We start from the raw sequence: 12,405 nt of genomic DNA, 5'->3' as shown, positions 1-12,405 counted from the left end.
AGCATGTACCATTAGGAACCATGCTACATCTGCTTCTTTCTGTGCAATGTGCAGTTCTGGTTTGTAGGTTACCGTATGCCATCCACAGTCGCTGCCGGTTTCCCGGCTCTGCAAGCGTGGAGCACACCTGCACATGCAGGGCCAGCTTTGGGGGTGAGGGGCTTTTTTTTTTTTTTTTAATTTCTGATGTTTGTTTCTGCTTTCTATTTTTATTAGAAAATAAAATCTAATTTTTATTGTATCTTTTAATGTATATTTTTTTTAAAAAACAACTCAATCCTAGTTTTTAAGATTTGGGGGGACATTACTGAGTTTTTAAGGTACAGTCTAGATATTAAATTGTTGAATTTAATTGAAAATGTCAGTTTTTATTATACCCATTAATTGAATTTGATGAATTTTAAGTTTCTTTTAAATGTTCTTCAGTGTGTTAAGCAAGGGATTATATATCTATTTTATTTTTTCCAAATAAAACAAATACTTCAGCAGGAATAGGACAAATTTCTTACGACGGTGCCCAAAGACCACATTTAGTAGCCTTTTGGATGATTAGGGAAGAAAGAGCTGGCAATCTCGTATCTGTTCCATGGCTCTCAAACAAGAGTCTGATAGTCATTACATAGAAAGGTTCAATGGGAGTTTCATTTAAATCTACATGCAAGTAAAATGAGAGATTGCAAATGAGAGCTTAACACAGCCAAGTACAGTATAAAATAGAAATCCGTATCAGTGATTCTATGATTGAAATATAATCATAGCTCTGACACACTGCCGTGTTGGGGCCTGTGTAGGTCATACCATGGAACAGGTTCAGGGTGGGTGCTTGCTTAGGTAGTAGCTGCAGGATCCTTTAGCTTGGTTTTATCAGGAATCAGCATTCAACTAGTATGGTGTACTTGGATTCTATAAACAGGGATTAGTATTGCCATCGAAATGTGTTCTGTGGCTACTGTTGTCTTCCAAATTCTTAACAGTGGTAGAACGACTCATACATTTAAAAAAAATAAGTTATGTTTATTCTCATTCATTTTTCCTCTTCACAACCTCTCAGTTGATTTTAAAAACAAAACAGTCGTTTAGATAAAATTCAGAATACGAAATTTTTAACTTAAGTACTCTTGGATACTTAGATTGTTTTTGTAATAAAGAAAGCCATCTTTTTCATTGTCACCTTTTTGTTGACCTCTTCCTGCAGGTTTTCAGCACATACTCCAATGAAGACTACGACAGGAGAAATGATGAAGTTGACCCAGTGGCTGCTTCAGCCGAGTATGAACTTGAAAAGCGTGTAGAAAAGCTGGATCTTTTCCCAGTGGAACTGGAGAAAGGTATACGAGCTCTACAATGTTTATAATATTATATTGCTATGTTAATAATACAGAAATGACTTTATTTTTCCCAAGTATAGCTTTTTCTTTCCGTTAAGGATTGGGTCAAGTTTTAATTCTCATGCAGGAGTTTATGAACTAAACCTCAAAAATAGTTGATCTAAATTCTGTATAGATGGTGGATTGAAAGAGTCTCACCACCCTTTACTTCCAGCTTCTGAAACTCACCTATGTTAGTGGGCTGGATGGTGGCCAGGAGCAGGGAGGCATGAGTAAGCCCTTCTGTGCTCGGTTGGTACCCCAGCAAAGGGCTGGCAAGGCGAGAGCCCAGAGAGAGCTGCTGTACATAAGAGCTTGGGGCAGGTGGTTGGATTTTTTGTTTTGTTTTGTTTTTGTTTTTGTTTTATGGAGGTAGAGTGGTCATGGTTAGATTCCAAATGTGGTAGATATGGGGAGTGCTGGGCTTTTAGAAAATTATGGATTTTGGTTATGAAGGCAGTGGTAGTTTCTTCGTCTCTGAGAGGGAGAGCTGAAGGAGAGCAGGGAGACGCAGAGCAGAGTGGCTTCCCCTTGGATTCTCTCCCTGGGCTCACAGCCTGCCTGCTGCGGTAACTGGGGACCCAGGGGACCAGCGGGGAAGCTGGGAGCCAGACTCTGACAGATGAACAGAAGACTATCACGTCTCAGAGTTTTAGGAAAAAAGCAGAACAGATGATGACTTGAACAACAACAGCAGCAACAAAAAGAAAAAAAGTGAAACACAAAACCAAGTAAGTATATTCAAGTATGGCTTTAAAAAGGAATTCTTAATCAGATTAACAACAACAAAAAAAACATTGATTTTTAAAAATAAAAATGTCACTGGAGGAATTAAAGAGGAAAAGATGATTGTTATTGAGATCAAATTGATGACATGGAAGTTCAAGCATAAGAAACGCCCCAAACTAAATCTCAAATGACAGAGCAAAGATCTAAGAAAAATCATGAAGGAGACCCAACATACACATTGTAGGTAACAGAAGGGGAAATGGCAATAGGGGTTGAAAGATATACTAGACAAAAAATAGAGGAATTTTTCCTGAGCTCAAGGAAGACCTGATCCTTGTACTGGAAAGGGCTTAGCCAACTGGTTGCAACAACTTTAAAAAAATTCCACATTTAGGCATAGACTGGGGAAAATCCTAATTTTCAAACATCAGGTGAAAATCTTACAAAATACCAAGCCAAAATCAAGGCTAACGAAGAAACAAAGGGACTTGCAAAGGCAAAAATTATTAGACTATCATCGGTCTTCTCCTCTGCAAGTAGGGAGACATACATACCGCTTCACATACCACTGAGAAGGGAGAGATGGTAATCTAGGAATCCTACCTCCATCCCAGAGGGGAAAGAAAGAAATTCACTGATAGAGAAGAATTTAAAGAACCCACCCACATAACTTTTAGTAGGGAGGGAAAGAGGTGACAAGCAACTTGTTGAAAACAGCAAAAATGAAGGGAAAGGAGCTGAAAAACTATGTGAGTAGCATGGAGCATAAAATCGGTTGCATGAAAAAAATATATACAGAATACTAGCCATTACATTAAGCTTGAATGGCTAATTGTTCCTTTTAAATGGCACATTCATTTGATCTTAATGGAATGTAAGAACGATGCTTGCATTTTTCATCCATTTAAAAACGGAAAACTCATTCTTAGCTCATGGCATATACAGTTGGATTCAGCTGTGGGCCATTGTATTGGTTATTATACGAAAAATGAGAACAATCCAAATATTTATTAGTGATAGAAAAGAATATGTAAATTATAGCATATCTATTCAATAAAATACTACTCAGCAATAAAATGAAGGAGCCACAGTTCCATTACATATGATTTTTACAAACATAAAATTGAGGGAAGGGGAGAACAAATCACAGAAGTCATTTAGTATCATTCCATTCATTTAAATTTCAAAGCCAGGACAAGCTAAACAGCATATTGTTTAGAGATACACAAATAAGTGGTTTTAAAAGGCAGTATCAAGAAAAGGAAGGAATGATTAGCACAGTATTTGGGATAATAGTTACTGAGGGAAGAGTTAGATATTAGGGAGGAGCACAGACTAGGCTTTGAGGGTATTGGTAATATTCTGTGTCTTTGTTAGTACAGGTATGTTTGTTTTATTTTTTAAACACATTTTGTAGATGAATGATTTCATAAAACTTTTGTTTGTATGTTTATAATAAAAGTTAAACTGGAAAGATAAAACGAGAAGAGAAGCAAATAAAGTACAATTACTTTTATTTCTTGAGGAACCTTCATACTGTTTTCCACAGTGGCTGCATCAATTTACATTCCCACCAGCAGCGCACAGTGCTATTTTATTCATGGATCACAGCAGCCCGGGAGTTTATGCGGAAGCACAGTGTGCTTCTCCTTCAGGCTTCTGCTGACAAATTGCACACTGTTATTTCCAACCACATTCTATTGACCAAAGCAAGTCATTTCGCTCATCCCAAATTCAATGGATCAGGAGCGTATATCCCACCCACAGTAAAAGGCACCGTGAAGTTACATGGTGAACTCAGTAGAAAAATTGGCAGTTTAGTGAAGGAGAAATCTAGTGGCCCACGCTCATAATAATGCAAGCTCAAATATCACTAGAAATGGGAGTACTGCTAAACCAACAGGAATTTCTTTCCTGAGAGAGAAAATAAGCCCTGAACACCAGAGTATGGTGATAACATCTTCTGTAATAACACAGCCTCACAGTCTTTCCCACCTTTTTGCGGCTGCTTTCCCTCCCTGGGTGGGTATATGCAGAGGAAGACAGGGCGGCTGCAAGAATCAGTGGCTGTCAAGTGTATGGCTCTGGACTTCAGCCAGGCTGGATGTATCTCAGAGAAAACGATCCAGAGATGAGGTCAGTCCTGTGGTCACTGTGGGTTGATTGTGCTCTTCTTCTAATTGCCTCTTAGTTATCACCATGTCTTTCAGGTACTCAGCACTGGACTGAAGGATGGTTCAAATGAATATTTCCCATATTTAGATTTTCAGCTCTGAGTAATTTTCCAGTTAGGACAACAGAAGGAAGAAAAATAATTTTACTAAAGCCTGAATCCAGAAAGGGAAAATGGATTTAAAAACTAAGGCATAATTTTCATGCAAGATATTGGCATGAAGAAACTATCGAATGGTATGAGAGTACAGAGAGCTGACATTTGAAAGGAGAAGTTTCATTTACAGCTGAACATTGGCTTAGCATGTGATTATTCTTAATGAAGAGAAACTCCTATAAATACAAAGAATGTGAACAAGAATTCAGCTCATATTTAATATACGCTAGAGATTCCATGCAGGAGAGACACCCTATGACATTATTCAATTTGGAAGAATCTACAGTGATCATCTCTTGACCAAGACAAGAGCACACACACTGGAGTGGCGGGGTGGGGGCTGGGGAAACTCACTTGGATGTGAACTTGGCTCTGGGTCATCATTCAACCCTTCATCAGCATGAACCAATTCACACTTTGTAGAAAGCCTGTGAATGTGGGCAAAAATTCAGCCATACATCTAATCTTTATACACATAAGAGAATTCCCGTACAAGAGAAGAAACTTTATGCATGTAACCAGCAAGGAAGAGCCTTCAACTACAGACCAAGCATTCACGTGCACAAGAAAGCCCATTCTTGAGAGAAACCCTAAAACTGTAATGAATATAGGAAAATTTTTGGCAAGAAACAGCCTCCCGATGAACAATTGGGATTAAATAAATATGGGATGTCACATGTGTGCCAACATTCTAAATGTAAGAAATGAAAGGGAGTCTCCAGCCGTCACTGGGACATTAGTCAGCCTTCAGGTTCTCACCCTGGGGAGCTGTGTGTGCCCAGGGCAGCGGGGACGCACCTTCAGCTGCAGAGCACAGCAGTCCACTTCTCGGGGGAGAACACTCCCTAAACCCTCCATTAGCACACAGCGGAGCAAATAAATCCGCGCTTTGGCCAAATGACATTTTAAAACATCTTTATTTAGGATATAAGATTATGGATTGTACTTAGAAACACTTAAAGCAGAAGTTGGTGATGAGTAATGATCAACGAGATGAATCCTATTCAGAAGATTACTAATTAAGAATACTTACTAAATCAAAGGTTATTATTGAAAAGTCTTTGCAAAGCATCCAGCCTTCTGTTGAGCACAAGAACCAGGTTTCCTTTAATAACCCACCACTGTTGATTAGCTAGTGTCTATTTTTTATGCAGCTAATATACCATAATTACAAAGTCTTTGAGGCCATCAGAAAATAACTGTGAATGTTAACCAAAAAATGTGGAATGCAAAATAGTGTATCATTTATTTCATTGATGTTAAAATATATATGTTCACAGAAAGGACAAGTGGAAATGTGCAGAAACACATGATTTATAAGTGAATTAAAACCAAGGTGTTTGTCGGTATCATTCACTGTGCTAATAAAATAGAAAAAACCATGAATGCCTGTCAGAAGAGAAACGGTTGCATGTGTTATGATACGATCTCACCATGAAATATTATGCAATCATTAGAAGTGATTTAAAGCTATGTAAATTGATACCCATGAGGTATTCTCAAATTAGAAAAATAAGCTAAAGAGAGAAGTAGGTATCAAGTATCTTATCTGTGTAAAGCAAACAGGAAAGAAAAGCGAGCCATGTGTATACTGTAGTTTTTCATATTATTATATCCTTATACTCATATAAGGACAGAGAAAGTATCGAAAGACACATACCATCTTATTAAGGTGAATGGGAATGTGGAACAAGTAAAAAAGGCCACATAAATAAAGGGGAAATTCTAGATATATTATGATCACATTTATTTAAAATAATATATATGGCTCAGCCAGGAATAGTTGAGCCAGAATGGTCAACCTAGAGTTATATTACTATAAAATTACTGAACCTCAAAGAATTATTTGTGAAAACAGGGCAAAAAACAATTGAGTAACTAATGGAAGTAAAATCAGACAAGCCTCCAAGTGACTAAAGTACAGTAGAACACTCTTTTCTTTTCTCAAGAAAATATATGACTCAAGAATTTGGTACCCTCCCAGGACAAACAAACAAAAGAATATATATGTGTTTAACTATGTATTCTTTTGTGCTTAAAATATTATATTGTTTAGGGAGACCATGTTTTTAAGGCAGATTGATTGCTCAGTAATCAGATTATTACCTTTTCTTGGGATCACAACAGCTAGCCAACTGCAGTAATAAAATGACACTGAACTCATGAGCTTTTTGGAGGGTTCTTATTTGGCACCCTTGTTCCCAGCATAGAAAAAAAAAATTCTGCCAAGGCAAGCATATATGATAATGGACCATGTGATAGTCCATAAAGAACACAATGAAAAGGAGCAAAGGTCTCACCAGTTCATTTTAGACTAGTAGTATAACACTTAGATTGCTGTATTTTCCCCCCATTTTCCTAGATGAGGATGGACTTGGCATAAGTATTATTGGAATGGGTGTTGGAGCAGATGCTGGACTTGAAAAGCTGGGAATATTTGTCAAGACAGTAACAGAAGGTGGTGCTGCTCAGCGGGATGGCAGGTAAGCTAACTACTGTTATTGATAACTAAAATCTAGCAAACTGGGAACTTCTCTCAGTGGTAGCTTCCTTATTTTGATTTTTTAAAGACAGAATTTCAGAGTGTTTCTCATATGTGGAAAATGTTAAAACACTTGAATTACTTTCTGATATGTAGGCGGAATACCTGATGAAAATGAGTGGATGGATCTATTATCTGTGTCTGTCTTCGTATCTCTCCATTTATCTATTTATCTAGTAGGAAATGGGAAGACAGATGGGTGTATGTGTTAGTTTACAATATGTGCTGTGGGGATCAGCATACAGTTTTACCTCAGAATATCAAAACAAATGGTAATAGTTCTGGAACTTTTGAGAAACAACAGAGGGAAAAATAGGAGCTCCGATTCTGTGATGATGATAACCGGGGGGTGGGGGTGGGGTGGTCAGTGTTTCTCAAAATGTGTCCTGTCTGAAAACATAGATTCTTGAGGGTCACGTAACTCTGGAGAATTAAACTCATTAGGAGCAGGGACTGGCACTTGTTTCTTCAACATCCACCTTGGGTAAGTCGGATACACACCAGAGCATCAACCGGTGGTTTTTTTCTTGTCTTAGCCTTCATCATCTCAAGCACCAGGTACCTTTAGATTCTGGTTAATCCTCACTGTAGGCTTCTGATGCGTCCGATGGGGGCTGACGCAGAAGGCTGGCGATAAAAATAAAAGTAGACACAAAACCGTGAGTGCCAAATTCCAAGAAATGTCATTTTACTTTTCTTGGAACACAAATACCTGGCTTTGACTTTTTTCCAGGCTTAAGTATATGTCACTTAACATCCCAGTGGGAACTAAATTGATTTATTTACACAGGAGATCACACCATCATTATCATCTCTTCCCATGAGGACAGGGACCGCATCTCAGTCAGTAGCCTTAATTGAATTTCCGTAGCACCTGGGCAGAGGTCGGATGTGACTCTTTTGAATGAATATTCAGCTGACTGAATGTGAATGTCTATCACACTTAAAGAAAGTGGGTTACTAATATTTTGTGTTGAAAAGTAATTTATTAACAGCCTTCCTCCATTTCAGAATAGTTAAAAAACCCTCTTTGCCCCATCAATGAATTATGTAATAGTATTTTTCATTATTGACTTAGAAACTTTTTTCTAAGTGAACTTAAATGTGTTTGTAAAATCTACATTATTTCTCTTTAAGTTTCATAAAAATTTAAAGGTCATTCTAAAGTAATAGGAAATAATTCTCATCATTAGTATTCAAACCAAACTGAATTATTATGAACAATCCTTCTTAAATAAATGGACCACAACCAAACCAAGAGACAAACTGATTAAAAACAAAAACGTAGAAAATTTGCATTTGGCCCTCATCCAGTTCCTTCATGTTCTAAAGTCAGATCTATTCATTTTCTCATCACTCATGTTAGAAATTAGGTTTGTTTTCTATTAACCTATTTATTGATTTGTTCTCCTGCATAGTTGTAGTATTTACTCCAGTGTGTGCATGTCCTCAATCCTTTTAAGTGGATGTTTTCCTAGTATAGTAATTCTGTTGTTGTTGTAATAGATGCTTAACAAATGCCTTGGTGACTACAGTAAGAAAGGCAACTTGATGTAATGAAATGAGCAGAATCTTTGGGATCATGAGACCAAGAGTCTTAATTGTACTCTCTCTTCTCACAGCTATGGGATATTGAAAAGATTACTTAATTTTCATGTTATTTACATTGTTGTAAGTATTAAATAAGCTTATATGAAGACAAAATCTTTTATAGTGCAATTTCTTAAACTGTTCTTGAATGAAGTAAGAATAGGCTTGAAAATTGTTAAGAATATAGTTACAGGAAGTCTTATGAAAAATGATAGAAGAATGTATAAAATATATCCGATATATTAAAATTTTGGAGGTCAAAGGGATTTTGGAGATCTTTCAATCTATACCTCTTATTTTATATATGTATGAAAATTGAGGATATAATATGAAAATAAGTAGTTTCATTATTAAACTTATGGTAGTGTTCATATTTTTATATTATTATATTATTATTACCACTATTATTTGTGTGTTCATTTGCACAGTATTTAAATGTTTACTATTCAAAAAGTATCAGTATAAAAAATTACAAAAGGAACAGTTGGTTGCTGCCTCCAGGAATTTTAAAAATTATGTTATATGTGCTCATTGACATAGAAAAATGCTGTATTAAGGATTTACAAAGCATTATGGTTAGTATGATATCGTTCTTGTATGGATAGGCTTTCTATTTATGGACTTCCCCTAATCTCTCTCTCAACTGAGAATTAATTCATACCTAATGTGTGACTTAGTGTTGAATGACTCTAGTGTTTTTTGGGGGGCAGAGGGGAGATTTCAGCTAATATGGAATGTTTAATTTTTTATAAAGAATAAGTAATGCTTGTGTATATTTCTTAAACTACAACTAAAAATAATAAAGTTATCATCATGTGACCTCGGGAAAGCTACTCTTCAAAACTCAGTTGTGGACAAAATTCAGGTTCTGAATTAGATGTTCTTTATACTTCCTTTTAGCTTTAAAAGGATAAGAGTTTGTATTATACCTTTTTAGCTTGCTTTAGTTTCTGAGTAACTTTTCCTTATTTGAGAAAATGATTTCAATTTAATCTCAGAGTTGTTCACACTATTTTCAAGGGATATTAAAAAACAGAAATATATAGAAAATTCGTTTCTCCTGCTTCCCTACCCCCAAACAAGAAGAAACCTTTTTTTATTGTATTGCTTTTACCCCTTACAAATATCTCAAACTATCGCCACATTTCATTTTAAGTACTTCTTAACAATTTGCTGTGGATATTTATCTCCTGAGTCATCCAGTGTAGTTAAAAAGTTTTGAGTCCTTATCCTTTGATATTATGTCTTACTTCCTAAGTTTTCTTTTGTCCAGCTTTTCATGTCTGTCGATTCCTTTTCATATGATGCCTGAAACATAGAGGGTGCTCAATAAATTGTTGTTGAAAGAGTGATACTTGGGCTTCAGTCACTTTCAAAACATTTACTTGAGCCTAACATTTTTCTTTTTATTTTCCTTCTCTTTTTTCCCTTCTCTCCTACTCCTCGTTCTCTTCCTTCTTCTCTCTTTCTGTGCAAACTTGCCTCTTACAGGTAACTTGTAAATTTAGCTGAGTGGCATGATAACTATTTCTGCCTTCTGTTTTAGTTCTAATTTTATAGTAAAATAATATTAAATATGTTAACCGTTAGTTTTTGTTGCCATTAATTTTATGATTGTACACAGGACATTTTAACATGCTAATTTTTTCTCTAGTCCTCTTTAATGAATCTATCAAGCAAAGTGAGTTTTATAATAGTGCAATTGAAAATTCTGATAGAATAAATTACGTGGATGATAACTGACAAAAGATACTAACAATGCAGTGCAAAAGAGGCAAGTTAAAACCGTATTGGGTATCTGCTTTGCTTCTGTCTCCTACGGTCGTTTCTCAGCCTTTTGCAGATCATCATTTTACAACATTGTTCTTCTCAGGTTTGGGTGGAAAATACCAAATGTGAAATTAAGGTGCTGTGTAATTTATCCTTATTCAACTGTTGATTTTCAAATAATTTGAATTGTTTTTGACTGTCTTTTGGATAAAACCAACATATAAAACAGATGAAGAGTCCTATTCCTATGCTCACCCTGCAGCAAACTCTCCCTCCTGTAGGACCCATCTGCGCCCCTAAGGTGCCTGGGACAGCCCTGAATGGAAACTGCCGTCTTAATTGTGCCCAATCTGCTGTCATTCCTTGGTCCATGGTTTCCTGCCTGTGTACACACTCCTGTGTCACTGTTCTAATCAGATGTTGTGTTTGTTCACCCCTTAGTATTTTCATATATATTTAGAACTTCATACCCAGCATTTTGGGAAGACCCTGATGACAGAGGTTCATTACTGTTGCTGTAGCTGGTCTCCCTGTCATTCACTGTTGGTTGCTTTGTTTACATAAGTTCTGAGGGGTTGAATTTTTGTTTTTGTTTCCTCTTCTCCAATACATTACGTCAATAAATAACTGCCCAATAATATAATACTACCCAATACATTATGTCAATAAGCGACTACCCAGTAACTAGAATAATCCAATTTATATAGTTTTACTAGCCTTACCCTCGTTGATACTGGTTTATAGATTCGGAATTGAGGGGCATCAGAAATGCCAGCCCATGCTGCGGAAGAGCCGTGGCATTGCACATGTGTTTATTAGCATGCAGAAACTGCTGAGGAAGTGGCCAGGACTAGATGTCTGTGCAGGTTAGCCACGTGCATTCCCATAAATTCCATCCCAGGAGACAGTGTTTCCAGGGGAAAACAGCCCATTTTCTCTGCTATTTTGGAAAATATTTGGAAAATCCAGATTATATGCATGTTCATACTCTGGGTTGGTCTGATGCAGAGAGGTGTCCATTTAATTTTTACTACCGTGATTTATCCCTTGTCTTTTCCATGCTTCTGATTGTGAGCAAAGACTTGAGAGAAATTTTCAGTGTGTCTGTTCTATAAGGTTGCATCTAAAAATTATCCTCTCTCAGGAAAAGAAATTCAAGCAAATAAAAATCACTTCTTCAAACCTTTCTCAGCCTCATCTACACACTCAAGTTTTGATCTTCAGTATCTTCTTTCATATTCTAGAACTGGTGAACACTTTGCTTTAGAACCAAACTGCTATCCTTTTTATGGAAAAACAAAAATTCATTTCATTAGCTCATCTTCACAATTAATTTTTTTCTCTCACTATTGCCTCTAACATAGTCTCAGTTATCCATATTAAATTGAATTTGTGGCCTACTTAACTAACTTCTATTTAACAGCCTTCACTGGCAGATTGGAATTTGATACTATTTGCTTATCACACAAAATCAATTTAGGTGACTAGCACATATCATTTTCTATAACCACACACACTATTTTTACTTCTTGTTTTTTAAGATTTTTTTTGAGAAGGGAAATCATCCCTTTTATTTTTATTTTTTTAAAGATTTTATTTACTTATTTTTAGAGAGAGGGAAAGGGGGGGAGAAAGAGAGAGAGAGAAACATCATTGTCTGGTTACCTCTCATGTGCTCCTCACTGGGGACCTTGGCCCACAACCCAGGCATGTGCCCTGACTGGGAATTGAACCATCAACCCTTTGGTTCTCAGGCCAGCACTCAATCCACTGAGCCATGCCAGCCAGGGCAAGAATTTTTTTAATCCTCACCTGAGGCTATGTTTATTGATTCTAGAGAAGAAGAGAGGGAGAAGTGAGGGAGAGAGGGAAACATTGATGTGAGAAACATCAATTGGCTACCTCCTGTAAACACCCCAACTGGGGATCGAACCTGCAGTCTAGGTATGTGCCCTGACAAGGAATGGAAGCTGCAACCTTTTAGTGTATGGGATGATGTTCCAACCAATTGAGCCATCTGGCCAGGGCCATTATTTTTACTTCTTAAAGTGCAAGTATGAACACATTTTTAAAAAATA

At 36.7% G+C, this 12,405-nt stretch overlaps 1 protein-coding gene across 1 annotated transcript in view; it reads left to right on the top strand.

Annotated features, from left to right (window-relative positions):
- PPP1R9A (protein phosphatase 1 regulatory subunit 9A) overlaps positions 1 to 12,405 on the top strand; it is a 269,005-nt gene that overhangs the window by 145,949 nt on the left and 110,651 nt on the right. Inside the window, exons 3-4 of the mRNA XM_054564340.1 lie at positions 1,196 to 1,328; positions 6,788 to 6,908. Coding sequence (XP_054420315.1) covers positions 1,196 to 1,328; positions 6,788 to 6,908 — 254 coding nt within the window. The remainder of the gene's footprint in view (positions 1 to 1,195; positions 1,329 to 6,787; positions 6,909 to 12,405) is intronic.

This window comes from Pteronotus mesoamericanus, unplaced genomic scaffold (assembly GCF_021234165.1).
Source record: "Pteronotus mesoamericanus isolate MK-2021 breed Mesoamerican mustached bat unplaced genomic scaffold, CSHL_Meso_final scaffold_85, whole genome shotgun sequence".
NCBI classification, from domain to species: domain Eukaryota; kingdom Metazoa; phylum Chordata; class Mammalia; order Chiroptera; family Mormoopidae; genus Pteronotus; species Pteronotus mesoamericanus.
The sequence above is the reverse complement of the archived record's forward strand: the minus strand, read 5'-3'. Positions and strand labels throughout refer to the sequence as shown.